This window comes from Rissa tridactyla, unplaced genomic scaffold (genome assembly GCF_028500815.1).
Source record: "Rissa tridactyla isolate bRisTri1 unplaced genomic scaffold, bRisTri1.patW.cur.20221130 scaffold_33, whole genome shotgun sequence".
NCBI classification, from domain to species: domain Eukaryota; kingdom Metazoa; phylum Chordata; class Aves; order Charadriiformes; family Laridae; genus Rissa; species Rissa tridactyla.
In genome coordinates, this window is record NW_026529545.1 from 1,765,081 (window position 1) to 1,783,801 (window position 18,721).

At 53.9% G+C, this 18,721-nt stretch overlaps 1 protein-coding gene across 1 annotated transcript in view; it reads left to right on the forward strand.

Moving 5' to 3' along the window:
• Positions 1–5,601, forward strand: part of LOC128903423 (deleted in malignant brain tumors 1 protein-like) — a 162,567-nt gene extending 156,966 nt beyond the window's left edge. Inside the window, exons 12-20 of the mRNA XM_054187434.1 lie at positions 107–412; positions 640–966; positions 1,053–1,367; positions 1,725–2,039; positions 2,507–2,569; positions 2,654–2,968; positions 3,658–3,831; positions 3,994–4,089; positions 5,567–5,601. Coding sequence (XP_054043409.1) covers positions 107–412; positions 640–966; positions 1,053–1,367; positions 1,725–2,039; positions 2,507–2,569; positions 2,654–2,968; positions 3,658–3,831; positions 3,994–4,089; positions 5,567–5,601 — 1,946 coding nt within the window. The remainder of the gene's footprint in view (positions 1–106; positions 413–639; positions 967–1,052; positions 1,368–1,724; positions 2,040–2,506; positions 2,570–2,653; positions 2,969–3,657; positions 3,832–3,993; positions 4,090–5,566) is intronic.
• The last annotated feature ends 13,120 nt before the right edge of the window (positions 5,602–18,721 follow it).

Sequence of the window (18,721 nt, forward strand, 5' to 3'; positions counted from 1 at the left end):
AGAAGGAGGAGAAAGGCAGGGTGTCCATTTGCCCTCTACTCCACCACCCAAGGCAGCAAAAGCACAAGTCTGCCCTGTCTCATCCTTCTCTGTCCCGAGTTCACAGGGTTCAGGCTGGTGAACGGCAGCACGGCGTGTGAGGGGAGGGTGGAGGTCCATGTGCAGGGGACCTGGGGCACCCTCTGTGCCTCCCGCTGGGACCTCTTGGACGCCCACGTTCTCTGCCGTCACCTCAACTGCGGGTTTGCTGAGTCCATTCCTAAAGGAGGGCATTTTGGGAGAGGAAGCGGCCCTGTCTGGAGAGACTCCTTCCACTGTGACGGGACTGAAGCCCACCTGGGAGAGTGCCCAGTGACTGCCCTGGGGGCCTCGCCGTGCTCCCATGAGAACGACGCTGCTGTCATATGCTCAGGTGAGTGCAGGAAAACACTCGGTTACTCTGTTTTCCTCTTAAATGCTCCCAAAGCAGGGGACCCTGTGGCAGTGCAAGGCTCTGGCTCAGAAGCTCCCCACAGAGGGCTGGCGGCAGGCAGGCGAGCTCCAAGGCCCTCCTGCAAGGGTGCCAGAGCCTGGAGACATGCTGCAGGCTGCCGGGCTCCCCGATGCCGCCAAGGGCTGGGGCATGGCTGCTCTCCCCAGGCCCAGCTCGCTTCGCATCCCTGCGGCTGGTGGGTGGAGGAAGCCCGTGCGACGGGCGAGTGGAGATCTTCCAGCACGGGACGTGGGGCAGAGTCCTGGATGAGCAGTGGGACGTGCAGGAGGCCAGCGTGGTGTGCCGGCAGCTGCAGTGCGGAGAGGCAGAGGCAGCCTACAACCCCCCGAAGGCTCAGAGAGGGACGGGTCCCGTGGGGCTGCGCGGGGTGCGGTGTGCAGGGCACGAGGCCAACCTGACCCTCTGCAACACCTCCCTGCCTGAGAGTGCGCTGGAAGCAGGGATTGCCGAGGACGTGGGGGTCGTTTGCCGGGGTGAGTGGCGCTGCACGGCCCCCCCAGGCTCTGGGCTGGGTGGGCAGCCAGCCCTTGACGGCAGCCGGGGTTTCCTCCTGCTACAGGGAGCCGTCAGGTGCGGCTGGTGAACGGGCCTGGGCGCTCCGCTGGGAGAGTGGAGATCTACTACCAGGGCAGCTGGGGGAGCGTCTGCGATGACGGCTGGGACCTGTCTGATGCTGCCGTCGTTTGCCGCCAGCTGGGCTGCGGAGGGGCGCTGGAGGCGGTTGGCTCCGCTCGCTTCGGGGAAGGCTCCGCTCAGATCTGGCTGGAGAGCGTGAACTGCTCCGGGGCCGAAGCTGCTCTCTGGGACTGCCCGGCAGGGTCCTGGGGGCAGCACGACTGCGGGCACAAAGAGGACGCAGGAGTCGTCTGCTCAGGTGTGTGCCGGGAGCTGTGGTGGGAGCCCAGTGCCCAGGCAGGCCGGGACGAGGGGAGAGCCGGACACGGCCGAGGCTGTTCCTGGCCAGCTCTGAGCCCCTGACAAAGGCCATCGTGGGGACACCCATGCACAGGTGCCCTCAGTCCCACCGGGGGTCCCTGGGGAGCTCAGCTGTCCCTGACGGTCCGCAGGGAGGGCAGGGGTGTCTGTCCATCAGGGACATTTCTCTGTCCGTGGGTGCAAGGGGGACTTGCTGGACGTGCCTTTGCCTGTCTGAGGGCCTGGCGGGTGCAGGGGTGTCCCTGCTCCCCCAGCCCCAGCCCAGCCTGTTCCCCCTCGCTGCCTTTCCTCCCAGAGTTCATGGCCCTGAGGCTGGAGAAGGGCACCAACTGCTCCGGGCGCCTGCAGGTTTTCTACAATGGGACGTGGGGGAGCGTTTGCTCCAACTCCGTGACTCCTGAAACTGTGTCGCTGGCATGCAAGGAGCTGGGCTGCGGGGACAGAGGATCCCTGGAAACACAACGGCCCTACGGCAGGCTGTCTGGCACGGCCTGGCTGGATCGTGTGGAGTGTGGGGAGAGGAACAGCTCCTTCTGGCAGTGTCCCTCCGCTCCCTGGCACCCGCAGTCATGCGACGACCTGCGAGAGGAGACCCACATCACCTGCAAGGGTAATTCTGAGCTAGCCGGGCACCAGCATCCCCTGCGTTCCTGCTCCTGGCTGGGCATGGTCAAATTCCTGGGCCTGCGGGGGCCTTTCGTTTCCAAGGCAGACGCTGCTGCTGCTGGTACCAAAAATGGGACTTCCTCTCCTGGAGCCCCACACATTCACCAGCGGTTGCCAGCCGGGCTCCCAGCTTCGCCTGGTTGAGGCAGAGGTTTCTCGAGGCAAGGTCCCAGAAGGGAACAGCCAGGGCTCCGAGGAGTGTCCCTTCCATGGACACCCTCCTGCTGCTCTGTGACCCAGGGTCCCTTTGGGGCTGAGCAGTCAGGGTCCCCCACGTTGCCGAGTGTGTGTCCCCCGAAGGACCGGGGTTCAGCTGCTGCCATGGGTGGGTGGCACGAGCTGAGCTGAGCCCCGCTCTCTGCTGCACGGCCTCCTGCAGCAGCCCCTTCACCACAGCGTTTCCCTCTGCAGGGAGTCAGCCAGAAACACCCCTGGCCCCAATGGCTGCATGCCCCAGCACCCCGAGCTGCACAGGTAGCTGCTCCTCTGCATGCCCCTCTCGCCTGGCAGGGCTCTGCCTGCTGTCCCGCGGCCCTGGGAGCTCTCTGCCTTCTCCAGACAGGGAGAAGATTCGTGCCGTGGGAGGGGAGAAGGGGTGCTCCGGCCGAGTGGAGGTGTGGCACCGCGGCTCCTGGGGGACGGTGTGTGACGACTCTTGGGACATGCGGGATGCCGAGGTGGCATGCAGGCAGCTGGGCTGTGGCCCTGCGGTGTCTGCCCTGGCCGAGGCTGCATTTGGGGAGGGGAGCGGCCCCATCTGGCTGGAGCAGGTGGAGTGCCGGGGGACAGAGCCATCTCTGCAGGACTGCTGGGCCCGGCCTGGGGACAGCGGTGCCTGCCGCCATAAGGAGGACGCGGCCGTGAACTGCTCAGGTGAGCGGCAGGGCTGGGACACCTCACAGGGAGCCCTTTTCCCCATTGGCTGCCATCATGGCTCCAGAGCTCCTGAGAGCAAGGCCATCCCTGCAGAGCAGGAGAGCCTTTTGCCAAGTGGGCAGCAGCTTCTGTGGGGCTGGGTGTCCTCCAGCTTCTGCCCGCAGGGCCCTGCAGCCCCCAGGGGCATCTCCCGGGCTGCCGGCTCTGTCCCTGCTCTGGGCCCTGCGCTCCTTCCTGGCCATGCTCACCAGTCGTGCAGGAGGGGCGATTTGGGTGGGATGTGGCAGGGATGTCTGCACGTGCACACGTGCGCTCACACACACACACGGTGTGTCAGAGAGGAGGCTCCCTGGTACCTGCACCCCCACCCTCTCAGCCCAGCTCTCCTTCTCCTCCTCTGCAGATGCACCCAGGACGGCAGCACCAACCCCTCCAGCAGGTAACCCGTCCTCCCCACCAGCGCTGGGTCTTCTTGGGGCCAGGCTGTGACCCACAGCCGGAGGGAAGGGGCTCCTTGCTGGGCTGTGAAACTCCCAGGAGGAGGCACTGGGGTAGCGGTGGGGCGGGAGGCTGGGGAGGGCTGTCATTCACCCAGCCAGGTGGGAGCTTCCCCATCCCTCATCCCCTGAAACCCGGTACGTAATGGGGGTCAGGACTGGGGTGTGCCGGCCCCTCACCTCTCCCAGGCCTGGTGCTGCTCTTTCTGTGTTTCTGCCATGCAGATCCCACGTGGGGCTGTCTGACCGGCAGCGGGAGAGTCTCATTGCCCGTCATCATGTGCATCGTCCTGGGAGCCCTTGTTTGCCTGCTCCTGGGCCTCCTGGCCGGGCAAGTGCGAAGCGCCAGGGCTGGGCGCAGAGGTGGGTCCCTTCCCAGGGGAAGATGCCTGCTGGCAAGGCCAGGGGTGCCGTGGGGTGTCAGTGAGTGGGAGAGGCAGAGCTGGGGGGACAAGAGTGTGTGCTCTCTGTGGGATCCCATCCCCTCTCTGACCATCCCTGGGCCAGCCCTGCCTCTGTCCACAGGCTCTGAGAGAGCTCAGGAGCCCTTCCCTGAGGCCGTGTACGAGGAGATCGGTTCCAGCCCAGCATGGCAGAAGCAGGCAAGGTTCAGCGGCTCAGGTTGGTGTGCGTCCCTCATTGAGGACACATCTACAGTGCTCTTTCCCCTGGCTGCCACCCAGGGTTGACCCCTGCAGCCCCCTAACCCATGGTTCGTGCGGTTGTGGGGCTGTTGGATCTGTGTGGGGAGCACCCATGTCCTGGGCCCAGGAGAGAAGCTTTCTCCCCACCTGCTCTGCGCGTCCCATTTGGGGACAGCCCCTCTCTGCCTGCCCCTGCACCCTGGGGGACACCTGAGGGGTGAGGGAAGGGGCTGTCCCAGGGCAGCTCTGGCAGGCCCTTGGAGATGGGCTTTGTCCCAGGGCAGCAGGGTGAGTCCTGAGCCCTCGTCCCCGTGCAGCCATGGCTCTGTGGGTCCCACGTCCCCAGCAGCACTGAGCACAAGCTGGGTCAGCAGAGCGCACTCCCCTGACACCCGCTGGGCCTCTCTCCAGGCTCCTATTCAGAGGGGTCCCTGAGCAAGCTGCAGCCCTACCCCGGGGACAGCGAGGAGGAGGATGGTCCGGGGTCAGCACCAGGTAATGGGGGGCAGGAAGGGGTGGATGTCTCCTCCCTGCAGACATGTGATGGACAGCAGTGTCACTGAGCGTCACCCTCGGAGCTGGGAGGACGGTCGGGATCTCCTGTGGGGCTGCAAACACTGATGTCGGAGCCCCATGTCCCTGCGCATCCTCCCATCCTCTGCTCTGCAGAACGCATCTTCTCACTGTCACCAGCTCTCCTCTCCTTTCAGACGTCCCTGTCCTGCCTGGAGGTGACCCAGCTGATGGCTATGATGATGCCAGGGAGGTTTCTGACCCTGGGGAGGATCCTTCCCCTGGGCAGGAAGACTGGGAAATGCCCAGGGTGGCAGAGGAAGGATCTGGACCCACGGATACCCTTGGAGGTGAGAAGGAAAGAAAGTGCTGCTGGTTCCTGGGGTGGCATCCCCGGTGTTGGATGAATCACTGTCACACTGAGAGCCCAACGTGCTGGGGTGGGGGAACCTGCCCCTGGAGTTTCTTCTGGGGTACCGTGGGTGGGAGAGGGAGCTGAACGTCTCAGGACTGGTGAGGAGAAGGGAGGAAGGTGATGTACGGCCCAGGAGAGGCACCCCATGGGGTGAACATGCAATGGTCTGCCTTGCTTCTTGCAGGGCCAAATCTGCTCTCCCAGAGAGGTGCTGGTGCCCCCGGAGCTGAGGGGGATGGCTGGTCCCTGTCCCCAGAGAGCACGGGCTATGACGATGCTGAAGAGGTGTCTGTGGCACATCCCCCTGAGGACACAGAGGCTGCGACACCGGAGCTCAGTGCACAACGGTCCCTGAGCCCTGGGCCAGGAGAGCCCATCCCTGCAGTGCAGCTGGGGGCAGCCAGGAGGGAGGAGAGGTCTGTGCAGCTGGGAGAGCCGTGAGCACCAGGGAACCCTCTCCCTTTGCCCACGGGCAGCAGAAACTGCCAGGGGTTTCCTCGATTTTGATTCCCCTGTTTTTACACAGGGGCCCCCATATTGGTTCTTATTAAAAGCCTTTGAGCCAGAGCTGTGCTTGCCTGCCCAGGTGCTTTAGTGCCTCCCTGAGGGTGGCTGGAGGAAACCAGAGCCCAAAGACATGGCGGTGGGGAAGGGGCATGTCTCGGGTGGGTGTGTGGTGCAGGGCAGTGAGCTGAGCTCAGGTCCAGCACAGCTGCCCGCCTCTCTCCTGAGAGGGGGCTCCGAAGAGGCAGCACACACAGCCCTCCTCACCCCACAGCCAGACCCTGGCTGGGCAGGGCAGGCCCACAGTGCCTGCAGAGGACCAGAGGCTCCAGCTCCAGCCTTTCCATCATTTATCAACAATCTTGGTCAACAGGGGAGGTACCAGATGACTGGAGGGTGGCTAATGTGAAGCCCATCTACAAGAAGGGTCAGAAGGAGGATCTGGGGAACTACAGGCCTGTCAGCCTGTCCTCGGTACCAGGAAAGATCATTGAGAGGATCACCTTGAGTGAGCTCTCACGGGAAGCGCAGGGCAGCCAAGGGATCAGGGCAAGCCAGCAGGGGTTTAGGAAGGGGAGGTCCTGCTTAAGCAACCTGATCTCTTTCTATGACCATGTGACCCTCCTTCTGGATGCGGGGAAGGCTGCGGACGTTGTCTATCTGGACTTTGGCAAGGCCTTTGACACCGTCCCCCACAGCATTCTCCTGGAGAAGCTGGTGAATCATGGCATAGACAAGTGTACTCTTCGCTGGGTTAAAAACTGGCTGGATGGCCGTGCCCACAGAGTTGTGATTAATGGGGTGAAATCCTCTTGGTGGCCGGTCACCAGTGGTGTCCCTCGGGGCTCAGTTTTGGTGCCAGTTTTGTTTAATATCTTTATCAATGATGTGGATGAGGGGATTGAGTGCACCCTCAGTAAGTTTGCAGATGACACCAAACTGGGTGGGAGTGTTGATCTACTGGAGGGTAGGAAGACTCTCCAGAGGGACCTGGACAGGCTGGATCCATGGGCCAAGGCCAACTGTGTGACGTTTAATAAGGCCAAGTGCTGGGTCCTGCATTTCGGTCACAACAACCCCAAGTAACGCTACAGGCTTGGGGCAGAGTGTCTAGAAAGCTGCCCGGCAGAAAAGGACCTGGGGGTGCTGGTGGCCGGCTAGCTTCACATGAGCCAGCAGTGTGCCCAGGTGGCCAAGAAGGCCAACAGCATTCTGGCTTGTATCAGGAATGGCGTGGCCAGCAGGAGCAGGGAAGTGATGGTGCCTCTGTACTGGGCACTGGTGAGGCCTCACCTCGAGTGCTGTGTTCAGTTCTGGGCCCCTCTGTCCAAGAGGGACATTGAGGTGCTGGAGCGTGTCCAGAGGAGAGCGACCAGGCTGGTGAGGGCTCTGGAGACCAGGGCATGTGAGGAGAGGCTGAGGGAGCTGGGCGTGTTTAGCTTGGAGAAGAGGAGGCTGAGGGGAGACCTCATTGCCCTCTACAACTCCCTGAAAGGAGGGTGTAGAGAGGTGGGTGTTGGCCTCTTCTCCCAGGGGAATAACGACAGGACCAGAGGAAATGGTCTGAAGTTGCGGCAGGGGAGGTTTAGGTTAGATATTAGGAAGAATGACTTTACTGAAAGAGTGGTCAGGCACTGGAACAGCCTGCCCAGGGAGGGGGTTGAGTCACCATCCCTAGAGGTGTTTAAGGAACGTCTAGAAATTCTGCTCAGGACAGCGTGTGACTAAACAATACCGATGGCCATGCACTCCGGTGGGTGATCCTCAGCGTGGCTTTGTCAGCTGTCCTGGGCACATCAGAGGTCTCACTGCAACACCCCCCCGGGGGAAGGATGCTGCCATTCAGGCCGCAGCTCAGGGAGTGCCTCTCCCTGGGACTATGGGTCCAGTGGCCTCTGCTCTGGGAATGGAGACAAGGTGCAGGAGGCGCCTGAGGAGGGGAACAGACTCTGCACCCTTGAGCATGACAAAGAGGAGAGGAATTGGGTCGTGCAGAGACCCCGCAGAGGACACATCCCGATCCTGTGGAGCAGGGAAGGAGGCACAGCTGGAGACCACCCCAAAGCAGCCCTGAGTGGAGAGTCCTGCCCAGGGGGAGGCTGGGGACTTGTGGGGCTGGAGGAAGGCTCCTTCTAAGCCGCAGATGTGCAGGTCCAGGGCAGGGACAGTGCTCTGGCAAGAGGTGAAGGAGCAAGCAGGGCTGGGGCAGGCTGGAAGGCGGCAGACGGGCTCTGCAAAAAGCAGAGGGAGAAAAATCACTGCTGAATCCCAGGGCTGAACCAGGCACCTTTAGATCTTCAGTCTAACGCTGTCCCAGCTGAGCTCCTTCAGCCCTGCCCCAGCAGCCCTTGTCCCTGGGCCACCCCTGCCGGGCCCCAGGCTGACACAGAGGAGGAGTGCTCCTCAGGGAGGTTCCCAGGGAAAAGCTGTGCCCAGCCCCGGACAGAGGGGACCGGGCCCCTCCCTGCCTCCAAGGCCAGGTGGGCTCCAGCTTTGGTGGAGGCCACGTTACGCTGGGCGTGCCAAGATGTGTGTGGGCCTCCTACAAAGGGGACAGGAGTGAAGGTAAGTGGGCAGGCCAGGCATGTGCAGCTGCAAAGGCTGAGGGTCAAAGAAGCATAGGACCGATGGAAGACCTTATCACCTGGAAAGACTATTTCCACACATTTTTTTCCTTGTTGAACTTTGCTGCTTCCTTCCCAGCTCCTATCCCTCCTTCCCCCTGAGCAGTGCAGGGCGATGGGGAATGGGGGTCCTGGTCAGTCCATGACAATTCCTCTCTGCTGCTCCTTCCTTCTAACACTTTTCCCATGGGGTCCCTCTTACAGGCTACAGTCTTTCGAGATAAACCTGCTACAGCATGGGCTCTCCTCAAGCTGAAATTCTTTCAGGAAATATCCAGCCTCTCCAGTGTTGGGTCCTCCACTAAGTGCAGGGATTACCTCCTCCGCTGTGCTCCTCTCCTTAGGCTGCAGGGAAATACCTGCTCTACTGTGGTATTCTCCACAGGCTGCAGGAGACCATCTGCTCTGGCACCTGGAGCACCTCCTCTCCCTCCTTCTTCACTCACCCTGGTGTTTTCAGGGCTGTTTCTCACACTGGTTTTTCCCTCACCACTCTCCCACTCGAGCACTTGTGTCCTTTCTTAAATACACCCTCACAGAGGTTCCACCATCCTCGTTGATGGGCTCAGTTTTGGCCAGCGGTGGGTTTCTTTTGGAGCTGGCTGGAACTTGGAACAGCTTGCTGGCTGGCAAGGCCTTTGACACCGTCCCCCACAGCATTCTCCTGGAGAAGCTGTTGAATGATGGCATAGACAAGTGTACTCTTTGCTGGGTTAAAAACTGGCTGGATGGCCGTGCCCAGAGAGTTGTGATTAATGGGGTGAAATCCTCTTGGCGGCCGGTCACCAGTGGTGTCACCAGTGGTAAAAGAATATTGAGGGAGATCATGCAAAGCATTTTGCTGGAGCTGAACCACACTATCACAGAATGGTAGGGGTTGGAGGGGGCCGCTAGACATCATCTCTAGTCCAACCTCCCTGACAAAGTAGGTTCACCTGCAGGAGGTTGCACAGGATCGTGTCCAGGTGGGTTTGGAAGATCTCCAGAGAAGGAGACTCCACCACCTCTCTGGGCAGCCTCTTCCAGCGCTGTCACCATCAAGGTAGTTTTTCCTTATGTTCAGATGGAACTTCCCATGTTCCAGTTTGTTCCCATTGCCCCTTGTCCTGTCCCCGGGCACCACTGACAAGAGCCTGGCCCCATCCTCCTGACACCCACCCTTTAACTATTTATAAGTGTTGATAAGATCCCCCCTCAGTCGTCTTTCTTCCAGGCTGAAGAGACCCAAATCCTTCAGCCTTTCTTCATAAGAGAGGTCTTCCAGTCCCCTCAGCATCTTGGTAGCCCTTTGCTGTCCCCTCTCCAGCAGTTCCCTGTCCTTCTTGAACCCAGAACTGGACACAGCACTCCAGATGCGGCCTCCCCAGGGCAGAGTAGAGGGGGAGGATGACCTCCCTCCACCTGCTGGCCACACTCTTCTTGATGCACCCCAGGATGCCATTGGCCTTTTTGGCCACAAGGTCCCATTGCTGGCTCATGGTCATCCTGTTGTCCACCAGGAGTCCCAGGTCTCTTTCCACAGAGCTGCTCTCCAGCAGGTCAGCCCCCAACCTGTCCTGGTGCACGGGTTTATTCCTCCCCAGGTGCAGCACCCTACACTTGCTATGGTTGAATTTCATAAGGTTCCTCTCTGCCCAACTCTCCAGCCTGCCCAGGTCTCTCTGGATGGTGGCACAGCCTTCTGGTGTGTCAGCCACCCCCCCAGCTTTGTGTCATCAGCAAACTTGCTGAGGGTGCACTCTATCCCTTCATCCAGGTCGCTGATGAAGATATTGAAGAGGACTGGACCCAGCACTGACCCCTGGGGAACACCACTCCTCACGGACCTCCAACTAGACTCTGTGCCCCTAATCACAACCCTCTGAGCTCTGTCTTTCAACCAGTTATCTATCCACCCCAATGTCTACTCATCTAACCCACATTTCCTAAGCTTCCCTATGAGGATGCTGTGGGAGACGGTGTCGAAAGCCTCGCTGAAGTCAAGGTAGACATCATCCACTGCCCTCCCCTCATCTATCCATCCAGTCACGCCATCACAGAAGGCTATTGGGTTAGTCACACAGGATTTCCCCTTGGTGAATCCGTGTTGACTACTGCCCATAGCATTCTTTTCCTCCACATGCCTTGAGATGACGCCCACAACGAGGTATTCCATCATCTTTCCAGGGATGGAGGTGAGGCTGACCGGCCTGTAGTTCCCCGGCTCCTCCTTCTTGCCCTTTTTGAAGACTGGAGGGACATTGGCTTTCCTCCAGTCCTCAGGCACCTCGCCTGTTCTCCGGGACCTTTCAAAGATGATGGAGAGCGGCCCATCAACAACTTCCACCAGCTCCCTCAGCACTCTCGGGTGCATCCCATCAGGACCCATGGACTTGTGGATATCCAGCTTACTTCACTGATCTCTGACTTAATTCTCCTCAACCGAGGGGAAGTCCTCCTTTGTCTAGACTTTCGCTGTCACTTCCAAAGTCTGGGGCTCCTGAGGGCTGGCCTGAGCAGTAAAGACCGAAGCAAAGAAGGCTGACCTTTGCTAAAAGTCACTGACCTTTGCTAATGTTCAGCTATCACTGGAAATCTCACATTGGACAGTTTACCGAAAACGTTTTATTCTCATCAAAAAGTGACATAAGAGGGCTGTAATGTCTCTGCAAATCATTCCGCTGGTATTTTATAACTGATACCAGCTGCCTCTGCCAGGCAACTAAACAAACGTTCAACTAGGAAAATTTTCACAGTACAGAAAACTCCACCTAAACTATTTAACGGTGGCTAAAAATAAGATGCCCCAGTAAACCTTCCGTGTTACATGGTCACAACTAACAACTCTGTAGAAAATACTCACTCTTACAAAGCTCTGATGTAAAAATGAAATAATCAAGCAGCAAAATTGGAACTGCAGCACAGGCTCTTTCTGTGTCATTATTTGCAACGCCCAAATTTGTTTACATTTTAGGAAAAATTAGTACAGATCCCTTGGGAATTCAGTCTTTTTTAAATTATCTGTCATTCTGTGTAGTGACGGATTTCACTTTTTGGTCCTCTTTCTTTCTCTTTGCTCATCTTCATTGTTTTCTTCTTGTGCTTGTGTTTTTGCCTCTTTCCCAATTCCATGTTGTTTCCAATGTGTTTCTTGTGCTTCTTGTGCTGCTGCTTCTCTTTTTTCTTTTTCTTTTTCTTGCTGCCGTGACTCGCTGCTGAGCTGGCACTGCCCCTGTGCCTTCGAGTCCGACTCTCAGAAGGGCTTTGACCGCGGCTGCGGCTAACACGGGGACTGCTTAGACTGTGACTTCCCCTTGCTTCAGGCTTCAGCTTCACGACGTCTTCAGCTGGGGCTGGGATATCATTACTGTGCTCCTCCATTGCCTCAACGACGCCTCCTTTTGTATCTGGCTCTTCTTCGGTCTTTCTAACGGCACTTCCTCCAGTAGAACTACTGCTGAGAGGAAAAAAGCGTACCTCAATAATGGCTGGGATACACGATCTTTTGTAACATTTTATAAAAGAGCTTTTCTTTCAATTCTCTGTCTGCAGCATTTCTTCAAAGGATGTTCAATTAGGGGAACAGGCAAGAGACAGAACGAGTCCACTAGCTAACATGAGGAGCAATCAATTAATTTAGTGTCTTCCTACTCCACATTTCATTAACAAAGACACAGGATTATCGGATTGGGGTCTGTCTGAGCTGCTAATTCCTTCACATCCCACTTCTACCAATGGTAGATGAATTAGATACACGTTCCCGTTTCAACGTGGAAGAAAGCAATTACGGAGAGGTACACACAACCCAAATTTTATCCTCAAGTCCCATGTTCTTCTTTAGAAAAAATTACGTTTTGGAAACTTTTTAGACTATCAAGACACTGTCTTAAGCCTACAGCGATGTCTTCAATGTTTTGAGTTTGCTTTGTTGTGCTTCTTTAGGTGCTGGACTGTAAGGAACAGCAGCCCCACACCAGATCACTTTCCTGTTTTTCACATGTCGCACAATGGAATATAGAAGACTCATCTCCAAAGTCAGAGCCGAAGGAGTCGGCGCTGAGCTGGAAGCAGTGCAGCTGTGTCGCCGTGGCACTGTGCTCAAAGCTAAAATCAGTGCAGTGTGTTGGCGACCAAGCTGCTATTTCTGCAAGGATCGATTTCATGTCACACTGACAAAGGCAGATCATTACAGCACCCTGCAATTGTTAATGTCAAAGTATTGCACGGTATAGACGTGTCTGTTATCCTTGCCTTTAGCAGTCAGCTGGATGGGAAGGAAGACATGGGGAGGACTCCTCAGAGTCACCATGTAATGAATAAGAAGAGGGGGAAAAAGTCCCAGAGGAAGGGTCAAACACGTCAGCAATGAATTAACCTCATGAGCTTTCTGCGCAGTACAGACTGTTTGTTTTCTTTAACAAAATTTCATTCTGACCCAAGGACCGTTTAACAGGAAAAGTCACGGATTATTCACTCATGTAGCATGGATTTAGCTGTTCCTTTCATTAGTCACCACAAATAATTTGACATTTTTGGGGTGCGGGGAGGAGGAAAGAAAGAATAGGAAAAGAAATGATGAGGTACCTGGTGTAATTTACAAGAGCTGAACTAGATCCATCAGCTGCTGTTACTTTTCTTCTCACTTCTCCCTTTGCTTTCTTTTGTTTAACTTTGCTGCTGCTCGGCTCAGGTTTCTCAGCAGGTTCTTTCGCAGGTGGCACATTTTCTCCACTCACCATCGTTTTGCCAGTTTCTTGGTTAAGTTCAATCTTTTTTGCAGGGTTGTTAAGAAAAGCAGATTTATCCCCTTCTGGAGGTCGCTCTCCTTTTTCACCATCAGGCTCAGTCTTCCCCTTCGGCCATGTTTTCGATTCAGCAGTTTCTGGTTTAGAGGCCTTTATGGAGGTGGCTTCATGATCTTTATCAACCTTTTCATCTACTTTTCTTTTCCTTTTTTCAGGTTTTGCATCAGAATAGTATCTTGGGTATGGGGGTGACCTTGACTTTGAACAGTGATAACTATGGGCCCTTGATCTAGAACGATAGTTACGACTCTTCCCTCTGCCTCTTCTTGGACAGGGTGGCGATCGCGAGTAGGAACGAGAATGGGAACGTCTAAATGATCGAGAGTAGGAGCAGGAGTGGGAAAAACCCCATCTTGACTTGGAGTAGGTATGTGAACCTCTGGAGTAGGATGAAACACCACAGGGAGACTTGGACCTTAAAACATAACACCAAAAAAAAAAAAAAGAAGTTAATTCAAAACCGTCACTCTCCCCAGTTTTTTTTCCTCCCAGATTTGATTTATTTTTTTTTCCTCCCAAATTTGATTTATTTTTTTTTCCCCCTCTCCATATGCTTACGGCAAAGCTTTTTTCAGCTGCTGACGTAACGCTACTGTGAATTGAAGAACTTGATAACACGTAGAAGTTTCTGCTTACAAGACAGAACACCTGCTGCCTTGTTAGTGTAAAAACATACCGGAAGGGGAAGTCTATTTCCGCTCACTTCTACCACGTGAGCTACCGTAGCTATTGACTGACGTAAGGCGATGTATACTGGCCTATACTGGTAGGTGAGCACACACACTTTTCACTACCCAGCAACCACGTGCAGCACAAATCACTTCTGTTGCAGCAAGATGCAAAAAGTGCAAGTCTTTATGGCTACAGTGCAGCATCAAACATCAAGAAAACACGATTTAGCCTGACGCCAGGAAAGCTTAATTTTAAAATGCCAGCTTAGTCGATTTAACCTCGCTGCTTATTTGGCAAGGATGCAAAATGCTCGTACTGCAATCTTACATACAGGACTATTCAATCAACACCTCGAGACGGACGAGAGTCCCGGCAAAATTTTGCACAGGCCTCTAGCTCTGACCAAGGGTTGTGACCACATTTCAAGAAAAATCATACCTAAAAGCTTCTAAACGCAGCCTCTAGTAGTACGACTCAATGCCATTCCTCCAGGAAAGATACTGACCGCATTGCTACTAAAGAGCTATTCAGACACCTGCCCAAGTCATCTTTTGGGACAGAAACCATCAGCTACCCTGAGGCTTTTCTTCACAAGCTTTTCTTTTCTTATTTTTTAAAGAAGCGTTTCACATTATCCCGCATATGTTCATCAGCATCATTCCTCCTCTCAAAGTCCCTCACAAATTTTAGATTTCCTTACGAACAAGCCTGATCTTTTAATTCCTAAGGAAAATTTAACAGTGTCAACAAAAGACTAGCAAAAGCCACCAGTTTGCGATCCAGGTTAAAAACTCTCCGTGTATCCACATGAGACAGACAAAAGAGGAAACGAAGACAATTTCCCTCATGTATCTCCTCCAAAGTGCTTTGAGGTAATGGTGGCAATCAGACCAGGGAGACGCAGAAAATCCAGCAACCGCTCCTATTCGGTCTCGAGCCCTCTCAGGGTGCCAGGAGGTGAGGGACGTCACTGCAGCTAAACTCTACTAAGAGAGACCCTTGTTCCTGAACAACAACTGCCAAATTATACCTGTCAGCCAACTGCAACCTCTGCCATGTATCTGAGCTAGTAAGCTACATATGAAACTCCTGTCACTGCTAACGCCTCGAACCATCCAGTCCATCGAATGACCGAGGGGTGGAGCGGAACTCCTCCTGATTCTTCTAGACAATCTGCTTCTCCATTATGGACATGTCGAGCACTTACCTGGAAAATGAACGCCTGCGCTCCTTTTGCACCTTTTGTATTCCATCAACTCCTTAGCAAAAGCATTTGTTTGACCTTTATTACAATTAGAGTTTGACCTTTAGGACAAAACGACACCAAGAAACAAACCGTGCCCAACGTGAGAAAACGTATACTGCACGCAAGCGCAAAAGGTGCATGTCCTATTTAAGCAAAACCAGTTTAGAATTCCTGTAAGTTGAAGGGACAGTTTTAGAATTACGTTTGTCTTCTTTTGGTTTTGCACGTTTGCCATCTGCAAGAAAAACGCCTGTTGAAAAAAATACTATGTCATTTTTGCTTATGCCAGATGCACTTCAGTGTAACTGCAGTCCAGTACGCTCTCAAAATACAAAAATGAAAAAGAACAAACACAACTTCCTTGAGCCAAGTACTTACTCCTCTTCCAGTCGCTGGTGTTCTCTGTAAAACTCCTCCCTAGATAAAGGAGGAGCTTGTGTCACTGGGATGGGATCGGAATGCGCCGTTGGTACTGCTGTTGGTACCCAGGCTGATGACGTGTTTGCAGGAGCTGGGGGATATCCTGGAGGGGAGTCAGTGTAGCTGGCAGATGGAGGCTGACCAGGTGGAAACTGGGGAGGAAACTGTGGTCGTAGTGCCCCCGGTAGAAGAGGAAGTGCTTGGGGTGGTGGAGGGTCCAAGGAAGGCGGAGGCGCTGGCACGAAGACTGCTGTTGATGCTGGTAGCGTTGGGGCTTGGGTGCTCTGGGTACGTTCACCATGCAGGCGTCCTCGACTGGAACTTCTAAAGAAACCCAAATACACGTGTCACCGTTTGTTACACTCTGCTCTGATTTCAGAGAGCAAAGCGAACGAAGCCGGAGCGTGGTGGCGAGCACTGCGTGTTCTCAGCCTAAGCATTTTTCTCCCTGCTTCCATTTGAGACTACGCTCATTTCTTGTTCCTCACACTTGCCTCCCACATCCTCACCCCCAGCAGTTCCCTCAGTCTTCTCTCCCTATACAGAATTACAGAATCACAGAACCTTAGTGGTTGGAAGGGACCTCTGAGTTCATCGAGTCCAACCACAGGAAAAAAAAAAAAAAAAAAAAGCACCCACCTACTAAACTCCACACCCACAACCCCACACACAACACCCCACCACAAACAATAATCTTGGGCACTAGAGCATGCCCTGAAGAGCCATGTCTACACGTTTCTTAAATACCTCCAGGGATGGTGACTCCACCACCTCCCTGGGCAGGTTGTTCCAGTGCCTGACCACTCTTTCAGTAAAGTCATTCTTCCTAATATCTAATCTAAATCTCCCTTGCCGCAGCTTCATACCATTTCCTCTGGTCCTGTCGTTGTGCCCTTGGGAGAAGAGGCCAACCCCTGCCTCTCTACAGTTTCCTTTCAGGTAGTTGTAGAAGGCAATGAGGTCTCCCCTCAGCCTCCTCTTCTCCAAACTAAATATGCCCAGCTCCCTCAGCCTCTCCTCGTAGGACTTGCTCTCCAGACCCCTCACCAGCTTGGTGGCTCTCCTCTGGACACGCTCCAGCACTTCAATGTCTTTCCTGTAGTGAGGGGCCCAAAACTGAACACAGTACTCGAGGTGAGGCCTCACCAGTGCCGAGTACAGAGGCACGATGACTTCCCTACTCCTGCTGGCCACGCTATTCCTGATACAAGCCAGGATGCTATTGGCCTTCTTGGCCACCTGGGCACACTGCTGGCTCATGTTAAGCCGGCTGTCCACTAACACTCCCAGGTCCTTTTCTGCCGGGCAGCTTTCGAGCTGTGGATGGAGGCTGCCCGTGCTTAGGAGAGACTCCCACGTGCCAAGTGCCCACCGCTCCTCTACCAATCCTTGATACACTTCATACTTCACACTTCTGACCTTCAAAGTACTGCACAAATAATAACTAATCTTCTCTCAAACGTCTTTGGACTTCTTCCACGTACGCTTCCTATGTTGCGGACTCACGATGATGTATTTGGCCTGTTCTCACCCCCAAATTCTTATTTTCTTGCTTACTGAATTTGAGATTTTTAGATAATCTGTGGCATGGACCCTGGCTTTTGTTTTCATTTTTCCTCAAGATTTTACAAACACAATGCACCCTTACAATCTGTCTAGAACAAATATATACCAAAAGGGAGGACTCACTTGACGCGGCAGTAATAGATCAAACAGACTCTTCTCTCTCCCTCCAACTGAGAGAAAGCAGCTTGGCTATTTGAGATGACTAAATGGAAGGAATTCAAAATTGTCATCATATAAGAACGTTGACTTTTCCAATAGTTTGCTCAATCCGTATCAACTAGGTTGTTAAAAAAAGAATGCTGGAGGCCGAATTCTATGGGGAAATCAATTTCTTCAGCCCGATTCAGCCAGTAATCAAGAGGGCATCTTTCCACCTGATTCTTTAATTGTATTTCATTTTTAGATGTACTTACTTACAGTTTCCTCAAAAAGTGTTAATTTTTCAGAGTCCTCTTTTCAATCGTGTACTGGAGTTTTACTTTAAATCATCTTAGTGCCATCACATATGCCCTTCGTCAAAGACAATTAAAATCAAGTCATTTCAAAACTAATTAGAATCACAGAATCATAGAATGTGTTGGGTTGGAAGGGACCTCTAAAGGCCATCTAGTGCAACCCCCCTGCAGTCAGCAGGGACATCTTCAACTGGATCACGTTGCTCTGAGCCTCATCCAGCCTGGCCTTGAATGTCTCCAGGGATGGGGCCTCCACCACCTCTCTGGGCAACCTGGGCCAGTGTCTCACCACCCTCACTGTAAAGAACTTCTTCCTCATGTCTAATCTAAACCCCCTCTGCTCTAGTTTAAACCATTGCCCCTCATCGCTACATGCCCTTGCAAACAGCCCCTCCCCAGCTTCCCTGTAGGCCCCCTGCAGGTACTGGAAGGCCACAATAAGGTCTCCCGATTACCACTTGTATTCTCCACAGCTATCTGGGCACACTTACCTCATTATAAATCAGCTGTTATCTAAGTTACGTGCTACGGCCTCATTTAACAGGTTACGAGCAGTAATATACTGAATTTCTGCAGAACACTTACAGGTCCCAGCCTGGTCTGCCACCCGCTGAGCGAGGTGTACTGGCTCTCGTTGGATGACCTTTCAGAGTGGGGAGAGGAAACAGAAAAAAATCCCGTTCACTTTATCTGATGATAATTTCTGAAAAGAAACTCTAAAGTTTTAGTTACTTACCAGTCGTGGGCATTGATTGCCCTTGGGGGCCCAGAAGACTTGGTAATGCTGGTTGTCTTAGTACAGGAATCTGACAGCCCTTGTGAATAAACGCAAACAGTTGGAAAATGTTTGGAGCTCTACTAAAATACAGGACTCACTGCATATGTTGAAATAAAATTTACCTTCTCTTCCAACAAACTGCTGACTGACAGAGAGGAAGATCTAGAAAGCTCAGCAGCAGTCACCAGAGCACCAGGAGGTATAACAGTATCAGCACCGCTACAAAAAACATGAATTTTTGTTATTCAAACAGTGTTTTGATGTGCTACTGGAAGTATAAAGTCCAAGGTGAGAAAAGGCTGACTACTGTAAATGGAAACAAATAAAGAAAAAGTAATCTTCACCAGATCTACCAAGCGGAAGTTGGGCGATTCCACATGAAGCCCTGAAGAGAAGTCTACGTGGAATACCGGCATTCAAAGAGACAGCTCACTGGAAACAGAATTTGTTAAGCTGGCTGCACACGGGAGGATTAGAGTACGTATAACCCACATGCTGAACCTCAGTTTTGGATGATGCAAGAACGGAAATTCTATTAGGAATCGGCTGTGTTCTAGTTCGGAGGCTGCCTGAGAGGTTCTTTTGAATTGTGAGCCCCTGTATTCAACGGTACGGCGGAGCCTGACAGCCTT